The 25,096-nt window shown below is 45.1% G+C and overlaps 1 protein-coding gene across 1 annotated transcript in view; it reads left to right on the forward strand.

The window, feature by feature from the left end:
* The window catches only part of Kcnu1 (potassium calcium-activated channel subfamily U member 1), a 65,830-nt gene that overhangs the window by 39,162 nt on the left and 1,572 nt on the right, over window positions 1-25,096 (forward strand). The window contains exons 20-26 of the mRNA XM_037211663.1: window positions 1,520-1,619; window positions 5,321-5,545; window positions 8,813-8,999; window positions 10,980-11,057; window positions 12,386-12,525; window positions 21,901-22,095; window positions 23,777-23,889. Coding sequence (XP_037067558.1) covers window positions 1,520-1,619; window positions 5,321-5,545; window positions 8,813-8,999; window positions 10,980-11,057; window positions 12,386-12,525; window positions 21,901-22,095; window positions 23,777-23,889 — 1,038 coding nt within the window. The remainder of the gene's footprint in view (window positions 1-1,519; window positions 1,620-5,320; window positions 5,546-8,812; window positions 9,000-10,979; window positions 11,058-12,385; window positions 12,526-21,900; window positions 22,096-23,776; window positions 23,890-25,096) is intronic.

Raw genomic sequence — 25,096 nt, forward strand, 5'->3', positions numbered from 1 at the left:
GCAAAGCCAGAGCCACAAAAAAATCCCTAAGTGTGGTTTTAGACATTTTATTTCACTGGCTTTCCCCATTCTTTAATATGGCTGTGAAAACAAGTAACTCAGTGGTCGTTCTTCTGTTGTCCTTAATTTGTCTATTCTGTGTGAGGAACAAGGAAATGGTCCAAGGCACTGTAAGAGGAGGGTCTAGGTGTTCTTATCCATCCATCCTGTATCACACCGGGGTTTCCTGAATTTATCTCACTTGCTCAGATTTTTTTTTTGAACATTCTCTGACATCTAGCTGCCTACGCTGTAGACCAGGCTGGCCTTGAACTCACAGAGATCTGCCTGCTTCTGCCTCCCAAATGCTGGGATTAAAGGTGTGCACCACTATACCTGGCAGAGGACAGACGTCCTGAAAGTTGATACTTAGTTCATCTTTGTTTGTAAATTTTAAAGCAAGATATGTTCATATGAGGCCCAGAGCGTAAGAATACCAACCAGGTGTAGCTCTCCGGGCGTAGAAATGCCACTTCTGCTACCCCGCCGCAGGCTGCTGCGTCCCATGTGCCCCCATGCTCCTCCCTTGCTCCTGACTCCTCGTTCACCCTGCAGGTGGTGGGGTCAGGGAGGTAGTGAGCATTTCTGACCTCACAGCGTCAAGCGCCTGTACCCCTTTTCTGGTGTTGCTCCCCTTCGCCTTGCCTGTCACACTGAGTTCAGCCTCTGCCACAGTCAGCCTCCTCCGAGTCCTTCCTGTCCCTCTGCTTGGCTGGCAGTGGTGGAGGAGGGAAGGTGAGCGGCACAGTCGGTCTCTCCGGGTCAAGGTCCTGTACCCTTTTCGGTTCTAACGTCCGCAGCTTGCCGAGCACATTCTTCCCCCTGCCTCCTGAGTCGTCTCCGTGACTGTATCCAGTTCACTGTCGCGCTGTTCCCATGATCCTGGCCACTAGAGTAGTGGTGGGATCCGGGAGTGACAGCTTTACTGAGCTGCGGGTCTCAGACGTCCCGCCCAGCCTCCCCCGTGCCCGGGGCTGTATTCATGGCCTGCCCTGCTCTGCTCTCCTCTCCTGGCCCTGAATTCAGCCTTGCGTGTGGTTCCAGCAGTGCAGATTCCCACAGGGGCCTCCCTCTACCTCAGACCTCGTTCCTCACAGATCTGTGGCCCTAACTTGCTGTGTCCACCAGTCCATATATGGGAGGAAAGGAGAGCTGGGTCTTCTGAGTATGAGTGCCCTCAAGTAAGCCGTAGGTACAGGCTTTATAATTGGTTAGCTATTACCTTTCGTCCGTAAAACACAAGACAAAGTTCTTCAGGGTCCCTGGCAGAGATGGAAACGTTGGCTTTTGTACTTGAAGGGTTCTGTTGTTTGGTGGTGAACGTGTATCTCATTGGAAATGCATCAGTACTCCCCAGCTCCCTTCAGTGTTAGCAGGAGCCACGTGACTGACCCTGGCCAATGAGCTCCGGCTCTGCCCTGGTGGTGTTAGACTAGTTCTCTGAACTTTCTCAGGCTAACTCTCCCTTCTGTCTGCTCAGGGGCATCATGGTAAGCGACACACCGGAGGACTCTGACCAGCTGGACAGCAGTGGCATGTTTCACTGGTGCAGGTCAACGCCCTTGGACAAGGTGGTTCTGGTAGGTGACCACACCGCAAAGCTCAGGTAACAGAAATGGTCTGAAGCAGGAAGAAGTTCTTCTGGAAACCATGAGTTTGGAACAAAAGATACATTTTACACACACACACACACACACACACACACACACACACACACACACATGTCGAAGGCCATGAGCCATGTGGCTTGTAACAAAGACTGTGGGCAATGTGCTGGGATTTAAAACTCAGCTGACTTCCCCCATGAGGTCCTTCTTTGAACGGTTTATCTGAAATCATTATTTTCAACAATGCTTTCCTGGAACCCTAACAAATCAAAAGGTGTCAGATAAACATATTTACAAGAACTCTGCATTCTTTTGTTTTAAATTTTTAAAAAATGTCTTTAATTTATTAGTTAAAATTTGACTTTCCTATGCTTATATTTAACACATTAACTAAAAACAGTATCTGTTAACCAAGCCTTGTAGACACTATAGTTCTGTTCCCACCTCTGCTCTCCAGCAACTTCCCCACCTATGACGATTTAATAACTATAAATATTTTCTTGCTTTTCAAAAGCATTTTAGTGCAGATACCATTCATTCCTCCTGAACACCACCTTGTGTTTCAATGCCAGTATCAATGCCTGACAGAATATGTTCCAACCATTTATAAAACACGACCACTCCTGCGATCAGAATCATCCATTTCTCAGCGCTGTCATAGCAACTGGAAGACAGCTCAGCCGTCAAACAACTCTTCCCGCAGTTCTACCCGTGACAAGTAAATGTCACCACTGAGCAGGAGGCCAGATGTGTTTTCAGCTTTTCCAGTGGGAAGCAGGTCTTAAGAGAAGCTGGACCCAGATCCACACACCCAAGAGATGCAGGGAGGGCTGTGGAGAGAGGAGTTCTGTTAGATTATATTTGCTAAGCATGCAAACAAGTCTTTGTACTTCCCTTAAATACTAGTTGTAGAATGTATGTAGCTCAGAGCAAATGCTGAGTCATTTGTTGAGTTTAGTAGGTACTCTGGATTGTTTTTTTTTTTTTTTTTTTTTGTTTGTTTTTTTCAGAGCTGAGGACCGAACCCAGGGCCTTGCGCTTGCTAGGCAAGCGCTCTACCACTGAGCTAAATCCCCAACCCCAGTGCTCTGGTTTTTATCATGTTCAGGGTTTTGATTTTTTTTTGTCCCAGGAATGAAAAGTCCAGATTCCAGAAACTCAGAACCTTTGAACTTGGTTCTGCTTGCAGAGGGGTCAAGTTGACATGCTCCTTTGGGGTGACTTTGAACAAACGGCACCCTGTCAACCACCATCTCTCTCAACTACGAGACAGGTTTTGCCATAGTTGGTTGGAGACAATGGGTTCCCCAGCTGTGTTCATGGATGCAGTCTGCCATAGACATTGTTTCTAACTGTTCAGTTTGTCTCAGGCGAGCAACTACTAGACTTTCACATGTTACATGAGATTGACTCAGGGCCTCATTAGTCCGGTTAAAACTAATTAAACAGACAACCACTCACTAATTTAATTAGCATCCATATCAGTCTCTAGGCAGCTCTGCAGACAAGTAGTTTTCTATCCCCCAGAAGGCAAAACCTACAGAAAGAGAGTCTTCCCGAGTACGTAGTGATTTCATCCAGTAAGTGGATGTGTCAGGTGTTACTTCTTACTATTATGTATGTCCATTTGAAGTACTCTAATTTTTATGTGTGTAGGCTATAGAGATCACGCATGTGAAATTTAAATACATGTAACAGTCTCTACCAACACTCGAGTATCCTCCTTTTCTATTTTCAAAGCTTTGGGTGGGGTGTAGTGGTTACACATCTTTAACCCCAGCACTTAGGAGACAAAGGCAGGTGGGTCTCTGAACTGGAGGCCAGCTTGGTCTATATAATGAGTTCTAGAACAGCCAAGGCTACACCATGAGATCCTATCTCAACACACACACACACACACACACACACACACACACACACACACACACGTACACACACACAGGCTAGGAAAACAGTTCAGCAGTTAAGAACACTGGCTGCTCCTCCAGAGGACCCAAATTTGACTCCTGACACCCATATAATGTCTCATAACTGTCCATAACTCTAGTTCCAGGGGATCCAATACCCTTTTCCTGGCCTCTATGGGCATAAGGCACACATATAGTGCACAGTCATACATGGAGGCAATACACCCCCACACAAAATAATAAAATAAATTTATAATTTTTTAAAATAAGCAAAAAACAAAATTGAGAAATCACTCCCAAACAAACAAACAAAAACACAATCTCGAAGCTCGATACAAATGGAAGTTGATTGGCGATACAAATGGAAGTTGATTGGCACGTGTGGACCCGCACTCTGCTTCAAGGTTAGTCCATTTCCACATGACAGACTGACTGTCTTGTGCATTTAAACATAAAGCAATTGAAGACCCTAGAAGGTAAAACAGTTTGCTGATTTATCCAGCTAAGCTGGAGTCAGAGCACAAAACTGAGTCTCCCGGTGCCTCATCACCAAGTGCTCTGTCGCTCCCACGGCAGTTCTCGGAAGGAAATCACTCTGTGTTTTCAATATCTTTGTTGCTTTTATGTCTCTCTATGAATGTGGCAAAATCCTAATCTAATGTGTCTCTTACGTGCTGTTTAGTTTCCAATGTAGAGAACAGTGAACTTTCCTGATGATAATAGCATGAATATATTAAATGTTTGATATCAAATGGTGCTTTAAAATAAGAGTGTGTGTGTGTGTGTGTGTGTGTGTGTGTGTGTGTGTGTGTGTGTGTGTCCATGGAGGCCAGAAGAGGGCATCAGATGCCCTGGATCTGGATTTACAGGCAGTTGTGAGCCACCCAAAGTGGCTGGGACCCGAACTCTGATTCTCAGAGGAGCAGTGAGTGGTTTTAACTTCACTGTGAATTTCGTCAACTTGATAAAGAATTTGTCAAATCAGTTCAGTTTATTAGATGTAATCATATGAACCTGCCAATAATCAGCCATTCTTGATACATAAAAAGGCAATTTCACTGATTCCAACAACTGTAAGAGAACCCACTGAATACTAGAACATGATGTGCAACCTAATGTAATATTCAGGGCTCTCTTGAAGAGATAAATTTCAGTTTTTTACTTAATCATACCGTATAGTATTGGCAAAGCTAAAAACAATTTAAAAATTTCTTTTTTTTTTTTTTGTTGTTGTTTTGTTTTGTTTTTTTGTTTTTCGAGACAGGGTTTCTCTGTGTAGCTTTGCGCCTTTCCTGGAACTCACTTTGGAGACCAGGCTGGCCTCGAACTCACAGAGATCTGCCTGCCTCTGCCTCCCGAGTGCTGGGATTGAAGGCGTGCGCCACCACCGCCCGGCAATTTAAAAATTTCTATTTGACACATTTTTATATTCTGAATGATGATACCGACCTGAAGTTTAGTTGATTCAGTCCAGACTGAAAGAACATTAAAAAAAAGAAGAGTAAGAAGTACACACACATACAACCTCCACATGTGTGTATGTGTGTGTGTACTTCCTTCATGTATATGTATATATAGAATATATGCCCTAACTGTACCGGTTATATATAAGTTCCATTTTTGTATAAGCAGTTGAAAGATTTTATTGGCCTATAAAAATCCTACTCTGGAGACATCTAGAGAGTCAGGAGGGGAAAGAGGTGGGGCTCACCCCAGAACTCCTTCCTGTTCATGAAATTGACCTGAGTCTGGCACGTGTATCCATAGAAACGAACTGACAAGTCGAAACATGAGTTTCGGGACCACATTGTAGCGTGCGTGTTTGGGGATGCCCACTCAGCCCTGGTGGGGCTTCGGAACTTCGTGATGCCCCTGAGAGCCAGCAACTACACCCGGCAGGAGCTGAAGGACATTGTATTTATCGGGCCTCTGGAATACTTCCACAGGGAATGGCGATTTCTCCGGAACTTTCCCCAGATATACATTATGCCTGTAAGCATTACACAAGGACAATGATGATAATAGTACTAGCATTTGTAATAATAGTAGTGCTATTTATAGTTTGCAGTTATGTGGTACCCACTGTGTGACAGAGACCCAGCTAAACAGCTTGCCTGTGTTACTTCATTTAATCCTCTAAATAATCATCTGGGGTAGGATATAAAAATGCTGAACCTTAGGTGTGGGAACAGTAGGTTTCCAAGTAGACAGCTTGTCCGAGATCACAGAACAGCTGAGTGGAAAGAGTAGGCTTGAAATCCAGACCTTCTGGCTCCTGAGCTTGCATTCAGACCAGCATGTTTCATGGGCTGTGTACAAATGAGAATTTTTTCCATGTTTGCCAGTCTGCTTCTCCCTTTCTGGTTAAACCTAAGCTGGTGCTGGCTGGGCCTTTGGGCTCTGACTTTCTCGTCTTTTCTGGTCACATCTTACATGGAACACACAGCCACACGGGGGCCATCACAGGGAGGATACGGAGAGGAGGCTCCGTCGAAAGGGACCTGTGTTTGGAATGCCACTGTTCCATTGTGACTGTGCTGAGACCTGGGACCTAAAGGAAGTGATCAGGCATGAGGACTCTGCTCCCCTGCATGTGTTAATGCTGTCACCATGAGAACGGGGCTAGCTACTCTGGGGTGGGCTCCTGTGAAAGGGGAAGTTGGCCTCATGCTCTGTCCTGTGTGTGCACTCTTGCCGGGTGGTCCCAGTGCCCCCCACTCATAAGATGTGGGCCTTCACTCTTGGACTTCCTGGACTACGGAATTATGGGACATGAATTTCTTTTCTTCATAAATCACCCAGTCTGTGGCATTCTGTTACAGAAGCAGAAGAATGGGCTAAGACAGAAAACAGTGTGAGTGTGCAGCGTTCTAGTTGACATTCTGTTTGCATTTAACTTTCATAGGTTTCTACTCCAAGCTATACCACCATTTTCCTGGATGAAAAGCATGCACTCTGAAATGCACCAGAGCATTTGAATTTTTATGAAATAATCCTGACAGAGTAGATTTTCCTTTTTTGTGATTTTATTTTTATCTTTTGTTTCTTGTTCTTTGTTTTGTTCTTCGAGACAGGAGCCTTTCCTGGAACTCACTCTGTAGCCCAGGCTGGCCTCGAACTCACAGAGATCTGCCTGCCTCTGCCTCCCAAGTGCTGGGATTAAAGGCGTGCGCCATCACCGCCCAGCTGAGTATTGATTTTGTAAAAAGCAGATTGGATTTGCTGTCTTTTAAAAATCCACCACAAAGTCCCCTGTCCCTCCCCCCCTGCTCACTCTACACAACAGGAGAGAAAATACCTAGAACGCTCCAGCCTTAGCTGGTGTCAGGAGTGATTCATGTTAGGCCCTTTCCTGGGGTACTGCTGGGACAGAGCTGACGGTGTTTTGGCTAGGACTGTGGAAGGACCTTGGAACGTTGGGCTGGAGCAGCCGCCGAGTGTTGAGTTAATGAACTTTTGTTTGACCTTTGAAGATGATGTCGAGAGCGGTGCAGACAGTCGAGGCTCATGGGTTTCAGAAGGAAGTTGGAGAGTCCATCGAAGACTGTCAGTGCTGTTTCAATCTTGAGCTTTAAGAATCTGTGGTTCTGCTCAGCTGGGCTGAAGAATTGGCTGTGGTTAAGAAGGGACCAGAACCACTAAGGTGAAACATTTGCTTTATTACAACAATGGATGCTGATTTGCTGGAGGTGATTAAGAAAAGACCAGCATCATTGAGCATCATAAATCTGGGAGGATTTCCTCAGGCTCAGTCCATGGAAGCTGTGGGTCCTGAGGAGGCCAAGGCTGTACCTTATGCTGGCAGCTGAACTTGGTAATGTGTAAGAGTCCCCTTCCTGGCACTAATTTGGAGGCATCAAGGGGTCATGGAGAGCAGTTGAGACCTGACATTGTGAGAGGCCGGTAGAGGCCGTTGGTCAAGGTGAAGCCTCAGTTGAAAGCAGACGTCTCAGGATTAAAGGAGTCAGAGAAAGTTGAGGCTTCTCACCAAGTAGCAGGGGTGGAGTCCCCGAAGAGAGCCTGCGAGAGGCTGTTGGTGAAGTGGGAATTCCATTACCTGGGATGACTACCACGTACAGCGTCTCTATGGAGTGGAGCTGGCCTGGGACTGTGAGATGAGCTGTGTGTACTGTCGAGCCCTTGGGAGCCTGGGAGGTTGTGATTGAATCTTAGAAGGCCGTAGACTGTTGGACTTTGTTTTACTTTGATCTGATTCTATGTCCTGATTCTTCTTGGAGTAAGAGAATATTTAACTTATTTTTCTATATTATAGGATCCCATGGTTAAGAGACTTGGGATAGTTTAGAAAGACTTTTTTTATTTTGAAGAGGCTTTGAACATTGATAGAAATGATGGATGTTTTTAAAGAGACTGAATTTTTAAAGACTGTGAGACTTTAAAAATTATTTATGTTTTATGTTCTGATATTAATACTAATATGAGATTGTGGGGATGAACAAGAAAGGAAAGGTAATGGCTTACATAAGCCAGAGTCGTTTGGGAAGAGGGAACCTCAATTGAGAAAATGCCCCCACCAGTTTGGCCTGTGGTACATTTTCTTGATTGATAATTGATATGGGAAGGCCCAAGTCACTGTAGGTGGTGCCACTGCTGGGCTGGTGGCCCTGGGGACTGTAAAAAGCAGGTCACACAGCCTTGAGGAGTAAGCTAGTAGGAAACACTCCTCCATGGCCTCTGCTTCAGTTCTGCCTCTGGGTTCCTGCCCTACTTGAGTTCCTACGCTGACTTCCTTCTGTGGTGAACTGTGATGTGGAAGTGTAAGTCAAATAAACCCTTTCCTCCCCAAGTTGCTTTTGGTCCTGGTGTTTTATCACAGCAATAGAAATGCTAACTAAGACAGACCCCAAGCTTCCTAAAGGTGGGGCTCCATTCCTAGCTATTTGGAGAATGCAAGCGGGATGGCCAGCTAGCAAGGGTGAGAGGTATAGAATTGACCTCAGCTCCATGATGCCTCCTCTCTTTGACCTTTTCATCCCTGTGGTCCCCTTTTGCTCTCTTTTCTCTTACTTGGGTTGTCAAAATGGATTTTTTGCTCCCCATCATTCCCCTTTGTCTCATCCAAACTTGTCCTCTGACATCAGTTCATAGAAGATATTAACTATTGATCAGGACAGTGTATCAGACATCTGGAAACTTTAGCTGAAACACTGCATCACCCACAAAGACCCACCACCGTGAACCGTGACCCCCGAGATGCCCATCTGACCACGCCTTCACAACGTGGAATTCTCTCCTTAGGGATCCGCACTCTACACTGGAGATCTGCATGCTGTCAACATAGAGCAGTGCTCCATGTGTGCTGTCTTAGCCGCCCCATCCAAGCCACTGAGCAGCCAGATTCTGGTGGACACCGAGAACATCATGGCCACCCTCAATATCCAATCCCTGCGGGTCAGCGGCCCTACCCAGAGGCCTTCAGAGCCAGGTCAGAACGACTCCCGAGGGGAAGAGCCTAGGGAGGGTGGGGTAAGGAAAGATAATTAAATCCTCCCTGAGCAACTTTTCTATGAAGATGGAGGAGGAGGAGGAGGAGGTAGTTAATTGGGACAGAAGTCACAGATTTTTTTGACTCTGACAATATTATGGTAGGAGTAACCCAGTTATCTCCTCTGGAATTCTAAGTCATATGAAAACCCATATCCATCTTCAAGGTAGAATTCACATGTGCTTGGTTTCCTGTTTTAAGAAAAAAAAACACTAAAATGTAAGAGGCATTATTTTTGCTGTTAATCTAATATTGGAAAGCATAGCAACTAAGGATGTTATTCAGTTATTGTTTTAAAACCTTAACTTTCTTTATAGGATAGAAAGATTTAAAATTTTTTATTCTATTTTTTTTTTTTTTGAGACAGGGTCTCACTGTGTCCTGGAACATACTCTATAGACCAGGCTGGCCTTGAACTCACAGAGCTCTACCTACCTCTGCTTCCTGAGTGCTGAGGTTAAAGGTGTGCCCACCACACTCAGCTAAATGTTTTTTTTTAATAGCTAGTAATTTTCCACCTTTTATTAATTCAGCAAAAAAAGATGCCTATTTTCTGTGATGTATTAGTTTCTATATCAGGGCTGGAGGTTGGCCCATAATGCACCAGTTGATGGTCGACAGCCTCCTTTGGGTTTCGCCAGGTGACAGTTTTGGTTGTCGTAACTGGAGAGCTGCTACCATCTCTTGGTTAGGTCACCCATGCTGTTTGTTAAACTTTCAGTGCACAGGGCAGCCCCACACTAAAGGTCCACAGGACAAGATTGAGGAAGCTTGCGCCTCATGTCTGGTGAGCCTTTTATAGGGTCAGGAAATCTTCGGCATCTTGACATTCTGATAAACTCACATAGGAAGCCAGCCTAACCTTTCTGTAGAGATTCATCCCGGGAGGTTGGGGTTGTGGGGACGGAAGTGAGGACTCTCCAAAGGATCCGTAAGAGCACCAGACTTCCTGGACATGTCTGTGGGAAGCTTGAAGGGTCATGCTCTGATTACTACCCTGCCATATTGCGTGGGGAACAGGTTGACAAATCTAGACAGTGCAGGACTCTGATGGTTACCTCCTCCACATCAAAGACTAGTCTTTACAGAATTCCAAGGCATTCCTGGGAAAGGCAGGGTTCTCGGAGGCGGGTGCCGCTCGGCTCTGAGGAGCGGAAAGGAGACACGGCAGTATCCTCCAGAGGATCTTGAAGCGGCAGATAGTATTAGGGGCCAGAAGCCCATTGTGGGGTCTCCAGAAGCACGCCTGAAGTGACAGTGTCAACTCAGTAGTAGCTTCCTAGAAGTAATATAAGTATATTAATGTGGCTGAGATATTACTCAAACACTAATACCTTACTAGTCAGAGACTTTTGTCACATACACACATATACACATACACACACACACACACACACACACACACACACACACACCATGTACCATCCTTTTCAAAAAGAGTAGAGACTGAATACAGTTGACCCTCTGAACTGTGGGTTCTGCATCTGTGGATTTATCCCCAACCACAGACAGAAGGTATTCCAGGGAAAAGGCATCTATAGTAAACATCTAAACATTTACAGACCTTCCATCGCTATTGTGTAAACATTATTCTAGCCATTTACATTGTAGTAGGGGTTAGCGGCCATCTGAAGTTAGGTAGGGTATTTGAGAGAATGGGCACCAGAGATATGCACATAATTGGCATTTTCCAGGAAAAGGTCTTGAGCTTCCAAGGATTGGCACTTACAGGGACTCCACTCCCTGGAGATACCAAGGGACAATTATAGTCGACTTTTTTCTAAATACAGAGAGAATTTGGGCTTTGGACCAGAAAGTAACTTTGCTGAGCTAAAGCACTGGGTTACGTAGTGATACTGTATATCCAGCCAAGGTTTGCGAGCTGTTCATTTGTTCTTCTCCTCTCTCGGTTGTCTGCAGAAGCCAAGGCTGTACCCACCTTTAGTAAACATGAAGGGAAAAGAAGGTACCAGCAGATCCCCATTCTCACTGAACTGAGTAAGTTGCCTTAGAAGCGGAATATTCAAGGGAGAGATTTTTATGGCGCCTCAAGTTCTTTCTAGAATCCACAGTCAGAGGACCAGGGAACCAGAACGGGGCCCAGAAACCTTTTGGTGCTATCTGGATGCCCACTGGGCTTCTACCCAAATGGAGACATCGTCCACGGAAGTCTGTTCCAAGCAACTGAAGCGGCACCTGTCTACTCGCTTAGACGGCCGCAAACTTAATGCAGATCTTGTTTCTTCTCTTTAACCGTCTCTGACTCCCAGGATATAACAATTAAATATATAAATAGAAGGAATGGTACATTCAAGGGGTGGGGAGGTGATGAGGTATGTTCCACCACTCGGCAGGGACCACAGGCTTTGTTCAGCCAAAGACCTTCTGGAGACAGACACCCACTGCCACTTAACTAACAAGTCACCTGCTCAGTCTTTGCTCTTCTTTGCTGGAAAGGGTCAGGCTGAACTGGGAGCCTCGGTCTGGCTTTGGTAGAGCGTATGCACCCTGTGGGAGAGTCGGGAGGAATTTGGAGGCCTCTGGTTTGAATGACCCAGCAGAATTCAGACAAAGTCTTCTGGTGTGTGTATGGATAGGTTAGAGGACACCATGGGACAGGTGGTCCTCTCCTCTCACCACATGGGTCCCAGGGATCAAACCTGGATCATCAAGGTTGGCAGCAGGTGTCTTTACCCACTGGACCATCTCTCTAGACCCCACTTTGTTTTTTGAGACAGGGTCTCTCGTTGGCCTGGAGCTCACCAAATGAGCTAGTGCACCTGTCCAGAGAGCTCCAGGGGCCCGTCTGCCTCCATACCCCAGCACTGGGGCATAAGCATGGTTCGCCAGGCCCAGCTTCTCCTTGTTTTATTTGTTGTTATTATAGTAATTTATGTGTGTGGGTGTTTTGCCTGCATGTCTGTGTATCACATGCATGCCTGGTGTTCACAGAGGCCAAAAGAGAGTGTGGGATTCCCTGGAACTGGAATTCCAGACAGTTGTGAGCCACCATGTGGGTGCTGGAACATGAACCCGGGTACTCTGGAAGAACAGCCAGTGCTGTTAACCCCTGAGCCATCTCTGCAGCCCCATGGTGCCCTTTAAAAAAAAAAAAAAAAAAACCATAAATTCTAGGCTGAAATGGCTCTTCCCGAGTGTGGGGCAAGCACTGTACTGATTGAGTTACCACAGAACAGCACAAAGTCGCTGAGGCGTGCTCCGCCAGAGAGCTTCGCTGTGCCAGGGAGGATTGAGCTGAGGACGGCAGGCAGCCATCTCTCATCCTCCCGTGTGCGCTGGCCTTGCCTTTGCATCTTGTCTTACAGAGAATCCCTCCAACATCCACTTCATTGAGCAGATCGGAGGACTGGACGGGGCGCTCAAAGGGGCTAGCCTGCATCTCAGCACTTCCTTCTCCACGGGCACTGTCTTCTCAGGCAACTTCTTGGATTCTCTTCTGGCCACGGTAGGTGCAGCTGAGTCAGAGTCCCCTTGAGCAAGCCCCCTCACGGAGAGGCCACTGCTCACAGTTCTAACTTTTTTTTTTTTTCCTTTTTCGAGACAGGGTTTCTCCGTGTAGTTTTGGTGCCTGTCCTGGATCTCACTCTGTAGCCCAGGCTGGCCTCGAACTCACAGAGATCCGCCTGCCTCTGCCTCCCGAGTGCTGGGATTAAAGGCGTGCGCCACTGCCACCTGGCTCTAACCTCTTATTAATTTTCAAAAAGGCAACTTCACAGGCATTATTTCGTCTTTTCAAATTTTCCAGATTACAATCTTGCAGTCTTGCCTGGGGGGGGGTGAGGAGTCCTAGATGACTGGGAGGATGGGTACCAAACATGGATCTTGGAATTCATCTGGGCAGACCAAGTGTTAGAGCTCAGTAGGTCACCCCAAGAGTTCATGTAGAAATCACCATAAGGGGACCCAGGACTTCCAAGGGGAAAGGCTTGGCCTTGGGTAGGAGCATGAGGTTTGCTCAGCTCTAAGCCAAATCTCTCTCTGCATTGCTCTTCTCTTGGGATCCATTTGAAGTGCCCGGTGATGATGGTTCAGTAGTTCTTTAACCGTAAGTAGATCGTTGGCATCCATCACAGGATTCCCTGAAGGAGAATCCATTCTGAAATAGCGAACACCTGTACTGTGCTGGGCACTGTGCACGAGACAACAGAGCCCGACTTGAACATGGATCACAAGGTCAAGGGCTGGGGGAGAGGAAAATACGGGGCTTGGGGGAAGGGGTTCCAATTTATAAAAAACAAACAAACAAACAAACAAAACTAAGAATAAATATTCTAAAGCCCATGGTGAGGTCTATGGGAAAGAGACAAGGCCACAAAAGTGTGTCCTATAGAAGTGTTCAGCACATGAGGTCAAAAGCAACACTGGCCACCGACTAACCCCTAAGATCCCCTAGTACTACATGTTTAACTTAGGACTGTGTCTTGGCTAAATGGATGAGGGCGTGAGCAGTAATGGAGTATCAGTGCAGACAGCATCGTTATGCTAAGGAGCTGAGTTTGGATCTCGAACCACCAGACACCCACCTGGTGCCTTCTCTTCCAGCTGTTCAATCTTTTTTAAAATTTTATTTATTTTCCAGTGTGTGTGTGTGTGTGTGTGTGTGTGTGTGTGTGTGTGTGTGTGTGTATAAGTGCAGTCCCTCAGAAGGCACAAGAGGATGTTGGATCCCTTGGGACTGGAGTAACAGATGGCTGTGAGCCACCATGTGGGTGCTGGCTATTGAACCCGGGTCCTCTGCAAGAGCAGCCATTGTTCTTAACCGCCGCCGAGCCATCTCTCCAGCCCCATGGTGGAATTTTTGGAATACCTTTTGTATACTATCCTGTTATCTGCAAAGAGGGATAATTTGACGGTATTCTCCATTTGTATCCCTTTATTTTCCTTTTTTTTTTTTTTTTTTGTCTTATTACTCTAGCTTCTAGTCCAGGCGTTGTACTGAAAAGGAGTCTGGATACTGAACAGTCCCGTCTTGTTCTTGATTTTAATGGTATTGCTTTGTTTTTCTTCCATTCAGGATAATGTTGCCTGTGTTTGTCATATATATCCTTGATTAAGTTTAGGTAAGTTTCCTCCAATCCCATTCCCCAGGACGCTTTTTGTCATGAAGGCATGTTGAATTTTCTGCATCTATTGAAATTATCATGTGATTTTTGTCTTTCCTTTTTTTTTTTTTTTTTTTTTTTGAGCTGAGGACCGAACCCAGGGTCTTGCACTTGCTAGGCAAGCACTCTACCACTGAGCTAAATCCCCAACCCGTGATTTTTGTCTTTAGGGCCATTTATATGATTTATTATATTGATTGACTTGGGTGTGTTGACCTCCATCTCTGGGACAAAGCCAGCTCAGTGGTGGATGATCTTTCTATGCCTGTATTCAGTTTTTTAAAGTATTTTATTGAGAATTTTTGTATCTCTGTTCATCAGGGATATTGGCCTGTATTTTTCCTTTTTTTTTTTTTTTTTTTTTTTGTTGTTTGTTGTGTCTGTACCTGTTTTGGTATTAGGGTGTTAGGGTGATACTGCCTTCACAGAAGGGATTTAGGGGTGCTTTCTTCCTCTTCTCTTTTTAATAATTTAAGAAGTTGTAGCTCTCCTTTGAAGGTTTGGTAGAATCCTCCTGTGAATCCATCTGATCCTGGGCTTTTTCAGTTGGAAGGCTTTTTATTACTATTTCGGTCTTCTTACTGTTACAGGTTTCAGTCGTTCAACTACTTTCTCTCTTCTCTCTCTCTCTCTCTCTCTCTCTCTCTCTCTCTCTTTCTCTTTGGGCTAATGCTCTGTCAATCTTGTTTACCTTCTAAAAAGGAGCTTTTGCAGCCAGGTGTGATGGCACACACCTTTAATCCCAGCACTCGGGAGGCAGAGCCAGGCAGATCTCTGTGAGTTCGAGGCCAGCCTGGTCTGTCGAGTGATATCCAGGACAGGCACCAAAACTACACAGAGAAACTCTGTCTCCGGGGGAAAACAAAACAAACAAAAAATGTAGCTTTTGGATTAATTGATTCTTTGTATTGTCTATTTCTGTTTCATTAATAGCTGCTCTGGTTTTTATTATTTTTTTTCCTCATCTACTGGATTTGGGTTTGTTTTGTTCTTGTTTTTCCATATTCTTGAGTTGTACCATCAAATGATTTATTTGTACTCATTTTTATTTTTAATTGTACTATAGTAGTGTGAATGTAAGTGGCCCCCATAATCTCACAGGCAGTGGCACTATTAGGAGATAGAGCTTTGTTGGAGTGGATGTGGCCTTGTGAGAGGAAGCATGTCACTGTGGGGTGGGCTTTGAGGTTTCCTATGCTCAGGATACCGCCCAGTGTCTCAGTTGACTTCCTGTTGCCTGCAAGATGTAGGACTCTCAGCTACTTCTCCAGCACCATGTCTGTGTGCCCTGCTCCCCACCATGATGATAATGGACTGAACCTCTGAAACTGTGAGACCCTAAATGTTTTCCTTATGAGTTGCTGTGGCCATGATGTCTCTTCACAGCAATAAAAACCCTAACTCAGACATGTACTTAGAATTATAACTTTCACTCTTAGAACTACTTTTAATGTGTTCCAGAGGTATTGTTGTATTGTTTTCATTTACCAAGAATTTTTAATTTCTTAGTTTCTCCTTTGATCCATTCTTCAGTAGTGAATTGTTTAATCTCCATGAGTTTGTGTAGTTACAAGAGATTTGTTTGCTGTTGATATTAACATTTATTGTATTGTGGTCACATAGGGTATATGGAATTATTTCAGTCTTTATGTATTTATTGAGATTTTTTTGTGTCCCAGTATGTGGTCTATTTTAGAGAGGCTTCCATGGAGTACTGAGCAGATTGTATATTCTTTGGTGTTTTGGTAGAATACTATGTAACTGTTAGGCCCGTTTGATATGTTGTATAATTGAATTCTGATGTTTCCTTTTATTTGTTGTCCAGATGACTTATCTATGGGAGAATGTGGGGTACTGAAATCTACTACTACTAGGGTATTGGCTACTTCTGAGTTGGGATAAATTTGTGTCTTGAAATCCAGTAGTACACTTCTTATGAAATTGGGTATGCCAGAGTTTGGTGCATATATGTTTAAGATTATAATGCCTTCTTCATTGATTTTGTCCCTTGATTGGGATAAAGTGTCCTTTATTTCTTCAGACTGGTTTTGATTTGAATTCTATTTTGTCAGATGTGGGGATAATGATGCTTGCTCATTTTCTGGTCCTGTTGTTGGAAAACGTTTTTTCCATCTTTCCACTCTAAGGTGATGCCTATTCATGAAGATGAGGTTCCTGTAGACAACAAAATGATGGATTTTTTTTTTCTTAATTCATTCAACTAACCCGTGTCTTTTGACTGGGGATTGGGGCCATTAATATTGAAATATGTTTCTATTGTTTGCTGTCATTTTGTTGGTTTGGGGCTGTTAGTGTTCTGAGGGAGACCTGCTCCCTCTTTTTATCCCCAGGGTACTCTTGAGTAGGGAGAAATGAGGAATATGTAGATAGAAATGTAGAGGGAGAGAGGCAGAAACATAGGATAGCCTTGGGAGGGCCTGGGTCAAAACTCACGGCCCCTTCTGTCTCTACTAAAGGGCTTTTAAAGGAATGTCAAGGGGTGGAACAAAAGACCTCCCCCCAGCACAGCCGAGGGCAGACCATCCCAGACACCTGGTGACCAGGCCTGTGGTCAAGCCATCCCCTAATGCAGCCCTGCTGTGTAAAGCAAGCTGAGATCTCACGGAAGCTTTTGTAGGCTCCCACAGTGTTCTTAGGGGGTAGTTTATGTTTTAGTAATTATATCTTCATTTTCTTTCTGTAGCCTCTTGGCTAATGCGGAGTCCTCTCTTGGCTATAAAGTATTACACTAGGAAAGTAGCCCTACAGTTAGGGCTGGAAACAGATCTCACCAACTGAGAGCCCGGGACTTTTCGTAGTTATCAGCATGACGTCAGCAGGTGGATCAAATTCTGAAGCCATGTGCTTGTCCACTGCTGCCGAGCCCAAGAACTCTGAAGCGCCAAGAGCGTAGATGATACAGTACTATCCCTCCAGAAAGAGCCCTTGAAAGTACAGAGGCAGTATCTGCCTGTATCATTACCAGTGGCTGTCAGTGGTCTCCTGTGTCCGCAGCACACTTAGGAGACATGGCCAGCTAAAGCAGCTTGCCCAGATGATAATAAAATCTGGGTCAGGGACGTGAGAAACTGCCCAGCACACAGAATGCAAAGCAGAGTGCGGCCAGCAGAGGCCGCTGATAAGCAAAGGAGGGAAACCAGTCACAGGAAGACAGAGGAGCCGGACAGTAGATATGTAAGCAACACAGACCCAACCACAGCACAGACCCGAAAAGAAGGAAGCCACATGTTCACTGACCTCCCCATGCGTGGGAGTCTCCAGTGTTCAAGGACCCAGAACGTAACGGCCTCAGCACCTCATCTTTTTATCCCTCACACGAGTCCTTTGTTTTCCCACATGGTTAACACGAGTTTTACAGCACTGTTTTCAGTTATTAATTAATTAATTAATTTATATTTATTTATTTTGTGCTTTTTGAGACAGGGTTTCCCTGTGTAGTTTTGGTGCCTGTTCTGGATCTCGCTCTGTAGACCAGGCTGGCCTCGAACTCACAGAGATCTGCCTGACTCTGCCTCCCAAGTGCTGGGATTAAAGGCGTGCGCCACCACCGCCCAGCTCTATTTTTCATTTATTTATATTTTTGCTTTATGTATTCATCTAATCTTGTTTATGCAAGTTTCTATTTGGGGGACATTTATTATTTTCCTGAGTTTCCTTTTGTATTCTGTGACCTCCATATTTCTTCACTATATATATATATATATATATATATATATATATATATATATATATATATTTTTTTTTTTTTTTTCCTTTTTTTCAAGACGGGTTTCTTTGTGAAACAGTCCTGGCTGTTCTGGAACTCACTCTGTAACTCACTCTTTTTTTTTTTTTTTTTTTTTTTTTCTGAGCTGAACCGAACCCAGGCCTGTGCTTGCGAGCAACTCTACCACTGAGCTAAATCCCAAACCCTGTAACTCACTCTTAACAGGCCTGGCTGGCCTCAAACTCACAGAGATGCTGTCTACCACCCGACTCACTAACACTACCACCGCCGCCGCCGCCGCCGCCGCCGCCGCCGCTGCCACCACCGCCTGGCTTTCCTGTCTACATTTAAAAGTATCTTGACATCTTTGTCTTTTAAAGTACTCTGTTTCTAGTTTTTATCTCCTTATATTTATCTAGTTTTGTTTCTGAAACCTTTTTACTATTGAAAATTCTTTTTTTTCTTTTTATTTAGCTTTCTATTTTTCCCCAATCGCGTGTTCTTTCCTTTTTTTCTCCTTCATGCCATTCTCCTCCACTCTCCTTCTTCTTTTCCTTTTGTGTTTTTAATGTGGCTTTTCTTCTGCTTCGTTTACTATTTCTACACTTGCCCTGGATGCTTTCTAACTTCATACCACATTCTACAGCTGTTTTGCTTCTTTCGGGTGTGGTAATACACTAGCACACCATAAATGATCCAAGTGTGTGTCTGTCTTGTGGGAGCTGACGGAGTGCTGCAGGACTGGTCCCTTCCTGCTGCCCGTGCTGAAGCTGAGCTTTCCAGGGCAGGCTGTTCACTGAGAAGATCCACACTAATCGGAAAGGCATCGGAACCAAAAGATGTGCAAACGGCCACTCGACACAGGAGGGCAAAGCAGCATGGAGCCTTTGAAACGTCAGAATTCATCAACTGCTCAAACATTCAAATAGGTAACATCCCAGGTGAGGACCAGGTCAGTGACCCGAAGGAGGACACAAGCAGCAGATGGATCCAACCCCAGGCCCTTGACGGGGAAGAAGTGAGAATGGAGCCAGCAGGCTGGACAAGAGAGTCAGAAAGATGAACAAAGTCAGCCAGGTGAAAGCAAGTGTAGTAAGAAAAGTGACATTTTTGAAGAAAAACCAAAGGGTGGGAAATGAAAAAAAAAAATCAAACGGAAAATACAATGGAGAGCACCACCAACAATTCTAAAATCCTCCGCCATCAGGAAATGAAGATTCAACTGCTTTGGGCTTCTCTCGTCCCAGGCAGAATGGCCATCCAAACAAATGAGGCAAAGGCTGGCCAGGATGCAGGGAATGATGGACCCTACCCACAGCTGGTAGGAAAGTAAACTTTTGCAGACACCCTGGAAATCGGGGTGCAGACTCCCCCCAAATCTAAAACTCTGGCTGGGTAATGACTTGATGGTTTTGAGTACTTGTGCGAGTATATGGGGCCCAGAGCTTAGATTTCAGCATCTGCAGAACAGGCTGAGTGTGGACCCGTGCATGCCCCGTGGGGATGGATCTACAGAACAGGCTGAGTGTGCACCTGTGCACACCTGGTGGTGGTGCACAGAGTTGCTAGGTTTTGCTGGCTGCCAGCCTACCCAAAGTAATGTAAGCTCCAGGGGTGGTGAGAGATCCTGCCTTTAAAGTAGTAAAACCCAGAGTGACAGGAGGCACACACCCAGTTCCTCCCTTTAGCCTCCACGTTCCCACAATGGAGCATGGACCAGCACCCACGTGGGCATGCACTTTTTACACATATGTACACACAGAAAAAATTTAATGAATTTTCATTAAAAAACTTGCAAATGAAAACATCACACACCATTTCCAGACCCAAAGACTATACATCTTAAGGAACTTATATACAATTAGAATTGGCGTTCTTTTTTTTTTTTAATCAATTTTTAAGAAAAAAGTGGTAAATATTTTTTAAAAATTGACCCTCATCTAAAATTGGTATATTTAAGTAAAACAAAAATTAAACTAGAACTATTATGTGATCCAGCTAACTCCTAGGCATATATCCAAAGGGCTCCAAGCCATCGTACTTCAGAAGTTCTTATACATTGATATTTATAGCTGCACCATTCACTACAGTTGAGAATACAACCAACCAGAAATCCATCGACATATGAATGATGAATAAAATGTGGCACATAAGCACAATAGAATTGTTTGCAGCCATAGAAAAAATGAAGCCATGACAGTCACAGGACAAGGTATGCACCCATAAATCACTATGTTAAGCTGGGCGGCGTTGGCGCACGCTTTAATCAGCATCGGAGACAGAGCAGGCGATCTCTGTGAGTTCGAGGCCAGCCTGGACTACAAGTGAGTCCCAGGAAAGGCGCAAAGCTACACAGAGAAACCCTGTCTTGAAAAAAAAAAAAAAAAAAAAAAACACTATGTTAAATGGGATAAGGCAAATGCAGAAAGACAAACTCCATATTTCTTTTGTGTACAGAATCTAAAGTTTTATATACATATATGTGTGTAATATCTCTGTGTGTGTATTTGTGTGTGTACATTTGCATATTTGTGGAGGGGGTGTTTGTGTGTGTGTGTGTGTGTGTGTGTGTGTGTGTTTAGGTCATGAAACGAGGGGGTCATGAGAGGGGAGTGTGATATTAAGGGAGGTGGGAATATACAAGGCAATAGAATATATGTAATAGGAAAGTAAGGATTAACTGGGGGAGTAAAGGAAACCAGCTGGATGGCAGAGGAGCATGGGAGGACTGGGAAGAAAACATAAAGACACATATATACTCAGACGCCATCACGGAAGCCTTTCCTTTGTCATGTCAACCTGAAAAGTAAATAATAAATAAAACTCTTAGAAAAACATATGTTCTGTCAGCTTGAGAAAACCTACTACATAAGAAAGGTCATGGCCATCATTCTAGAGAGGGAGTTTGTGGAGACACCTCAGATTGTCTAGACTCCAGCTTGTTTCTGTGTGAGAACTTGTCGCCATTTCCTCTTTTGGTTTCATCTGGATGCCACCTGTCTGCTGTGACTAAGAATGGCTCTCACAGTCCCAAATGTTGGAATGTTTAGTCACCAGGGGGTGGCACTGTTTGAAAGGATTCAAAGGATTCGTAGGGTGTGGCCTTGTTGGAGGAAGTGTGTCACTTGGGGTGGGCTTTGAGGTTTCAAAAGCCCCTGCCAAGCCCAGAGTCTCTCTCTCTCTGCCTATGGCTCAGGATGTAGAACTCTGAGCAACTTCTCCAGCACCATGCCTGCCCGTGTATCACCATCCTCCCCGCCATGATGATAATGAACGAACCTCTGCAACTGTAAGCCAGCCCCCAATTGAGTGCTTTCTTTTATAAGAGTTGCCTTGGTCATGGGGTCTCATCACAGCAGCAGAACAGCGACTGAGACACCAAAGATTCCAAAACTCTGCTTGTTGATCTGACACCTGTCCTGCTACTGTGGTGAAAAAGAACCATGGGAACCCCATCTGTTTCTGTGTGACATCACTGCATGGCTATAAACAGGCTATTATTCAAAGGAACGTAAGTAAATTCACATCCCCATGATGAGACCTGCTCCCCCATGACCAAGGCAACTCTTAGAAAACTCAAGAATAAATGACAGAAATGTCAGTGTGACCTCAAGGAAAAATCGATCTCATTAATTATATATACATTTTAAAATGTACATTGAAGATCCTTGAGGACTGTGACCTGACACACTACTCTGCTCACTTATGGAGGGAGAGGGCTCTGGAGATCAGCACCGGTATTCACTTTTCAGCGTTGGCGCTGTAGGAACTAGACCCGCCTCACTGATTTTTTTCTCCTTGCTTTGACCAGCCCAGCTCTCTACCCAATCTGCCAACTTGCCCTCGATTTCCACAGTGACAATGAAAAGCCGTGTCCTGCACCATGAGGCCCATCGAATGGTGATGCCTACTAAATCTCCATGTCCCAACACCTCCACCATTCGTGTGCCGGCCCTTCTGATTCCACACCTGGCTTGCCTTTGCTTTTCAGGCCTTCTACAACTATCATGTCCTGGAATTACTTCAGATGCTGGTGACGGGAGGTATCAGCTCTCAGATGGAACAGTATCTGGTTAAAGAGAAGCACTATGGTTTCCATGAAGGCTGTGCCACAATCCTCTCTGGGAGGGCACGGTGTAAGCTGGGGCTTCTCTCTCTAGACAAAACCATTCTCTCAGACATTAAGGTGAGTCTACTTTATTTCCTACTTCCTTAACTCTCTGAGTCTTGATGGTCTAGACTGCTTGAATTCATAAGTCACTTAGCACAGAAATAATAATTAGTAAATGTTGAATACAATACAGTGTTATAGCTACAATGTCTACACACAGTATATTTTTATCGGTTGTGTTTATTCTTTGCAACAATCTCAAGAGGTAGAGGAAGAAATTCTTCTCTCCATTCTCCAACTAAAGCTCCACACACTGTCAGAGAGGCCCAACACTTTGTCCAAACGTGTCCCCTATAGATCCCCTATAGATCCTGTAGATTAGAAATTCAATCCTCAATGCAACAGTGTTGAAGGACGAGCCATTAAAAGATTGATGGGGTGTGATGGGCTAGCTGTCACTAGCGGAAGTGGGGGATCCGTAGAAGGATGGGCTTGGCTCCTCTCTTCTCTCTTACACGTGGCCTCTCTTGCCCATTGACCTTGTCATGAGACGATGCAGCAGCAAGGTTGTCGTCCTCTGGAGACCTCAGCCCCCTTTGACCGCAGCCTTCCCAGAAGCCCTAGATCTCCTCTGTATCTGCCTCCGTCTCTTGTGTTTAATCTGTCCAGGGATGACCTGAGTTGGTAACTAATTTCATTTAACAGATCATTTAAAGACACTGAGGCTTACTGAGGTCACCACAGTTTCAACCATGTCACAGTAGGGGTTCAGCTAAGGAGTGTGGACCAGGTTCTGATTATTGCCTCAATACCCGCAATGCTAAAGACTTCTGGTGAGGCTAGCTGCGGTCAGGCAGAACTCTGTGGCGGAGTCTAAGAATGTCACTGGTTCATAGAATACGCTGGCACTGTCTTGGCTCACGATACAGGCAGACTATAACAAGATAACACTGTGGGCAACTTTGGGGGGTGGCAGCTCTTCATTGAGGAACCAGAGTGCAGCCTGATCACAAACGGTCTACTTCTCAGTGCTATGCTTTTTGTTTTATTTTTGAGTGACGCTGCATCCACCTGTCCAGTGTTATTATCAGAATGCACACGAACATGGAGGCATCTTTTGTAGAGTCAGTGGATATCAGCGGGGCCCCTTCCAAGGAGCATGCTCTTTAGACCTCTGCACTCTCTGCACATGTCCCAGCATATACTGCCCAAATGAGCATGGCCTGCCTGTGCCTGCGAATTCCAGGTGCAAATACCATCTGCATTTATTCTCACCTGCACTTGCCTGGTGAGGGATAGGCCCAGAGGAAGCACAGAGCTGAGCAGTACTTTACCTTGCCGTTCCAGGTGCATCTAACCTGTCTGCCCCTGCCTTTGAACTATGACCTTGCTGAAGAGAGCTTTAGAGCAGGAATGCTTGAGACTCTCAGAAGGTTACCTTAAAACTGAGTTTTTGAACCTGTTGCTCATGATTCATTCTTAACGGCGGCCAAAGCTAGCAACAAGAAAAGAACACTCAAGAGCATGTGCCACACTACACCCACCAGAGGCTTCTGGGAAAGCCAGAGTGATAAAGGGATCACTAATCCCAAACTTCTGTGACTGCCCACTTCACACTGCCGCCACAGGCAGATGAATGGCTATTAGGTCTTCTAGATGTCTGCAGCAGAGAGCAGGTGAACCAAACTCAAAGAAGTTCTTGAAACTGTGTGATTAAAGTGTTCAGCAAACACCTGTTGTTCTGTTCTCTTCCCAGCCAAGAAAAACCTTTGGACAGCTGTTCTGTGGCTCATTAGATAATTATGGGATCCTATGTGTTGGCTTATACCGTGTGATGGATGACGGCGAACACAGCCTCGAAAACAAAAGGGGAGTATGCTGATTGGAAAAGTACTAGCCATCTTTTAAGCATGGGAACCAAGGCTCCTTTGTCTCAGTGAAAGCCAAGTCCAGAGCTCCAGACCAGCCTTTGCATGCCAGGATGCAGGGGCTAGATAATGACGTAAGAATATGGAAGACTGGGTCTAAACAACAGGAAGCATGTGATCCGAATCCTGTGAACCTCGTAAGGAGAGCAGATTCTGTCCCTATTGAAAACTAAAATATAGGCTCTAAATAAAAGTTCTTCTATGACCTACCTCCATCCACGAAGCCACTGTCTACATCAGAGAGATGCCCTCGCTTCCTGCTGGATTCATTGGGAAATGTTTAATGAATGCTTCCTTCTGGTCATGGTGGTTTGTATTATTAAATCGTCAGTGTACTGTCTTCAGACTCCAGTTTTGTTCAAAGGAGATCATTCTGCCAGCTGTGGGAAAGAGAAAACATCTGTCTGGATCAAAGAGGGAAAAGGGAAGAGAAAGGGAGAGGCACGCAGGCAGTCAAGAACAGCAGTTCCAGCCAGGACTGTCTGTCACCAGAGCGAAAGCAGGGAGTAGCCAGGGAGAAATGGAAAAATGAAAGAGTAGAAGTAGGTTGGTGGAACCATTCCAGGCAGAGGACAAGGAAAATTACTCAAAAGAGCGGGCTCAAGTGAGAAGAAGAAAGGGGGAGGAGAGGAAGAAGAGAAGGAAGAACATTATAGTAACAAGGGAAGGGACAAATGAACAACATAAGGGAAGGGTGGTTGTCTGTGGGGGTTCTTAGCATGAAGATTTCTTTGTGCAGACAGAGGAGATGGAGGGAAGGACACAGATTCGAGAAGAGGTAAAATTCAGATTGATTGCTGATTGATGTGAAATCAGGGTTGTCATGGATACGGGGAACGACAGCAGATTGTAGAGTCCAAGGATGAGGACTGGAAATCCTGATGAAGTAGAAATGGGATGTAGTCCGAGTAAGGGAGTAGGAGAGGAAGGATGGCGGGAGGCTGTGGGTGGAGACTCATTCACTGAACCTAAAGATGCCTGACATAGGACATAGTCAGGAAGTACCAGGAAAGTGGTTTGGAGTTGGAGACTCCGGGTAGCAGATGTCAGAGCCGTGAGCCTGGGTGACAGTTGTAGACCGCGTAGACACTGTGGGAATGAACAGTGTTGCTGGGGCGAGAGTTCGGAAGAGAAGGCTGCCCAAGTGC

Source organism: Peromyscus leucopus, chromosome 17, assembly GCF_004664715.2.
Source record: "Peromyscus leucopus breed LL Stock chromosome 17, UCI_PerLeu_2.1, whole genome shotgun sequence".
Classification (NCBI taxonomy): domain Eukaryota; kingdom Metazoa; phylum Chordata; class Mammalia; order Rodentia; family Cricetidae; genus Peromyscus; species Peromyscus leucopus.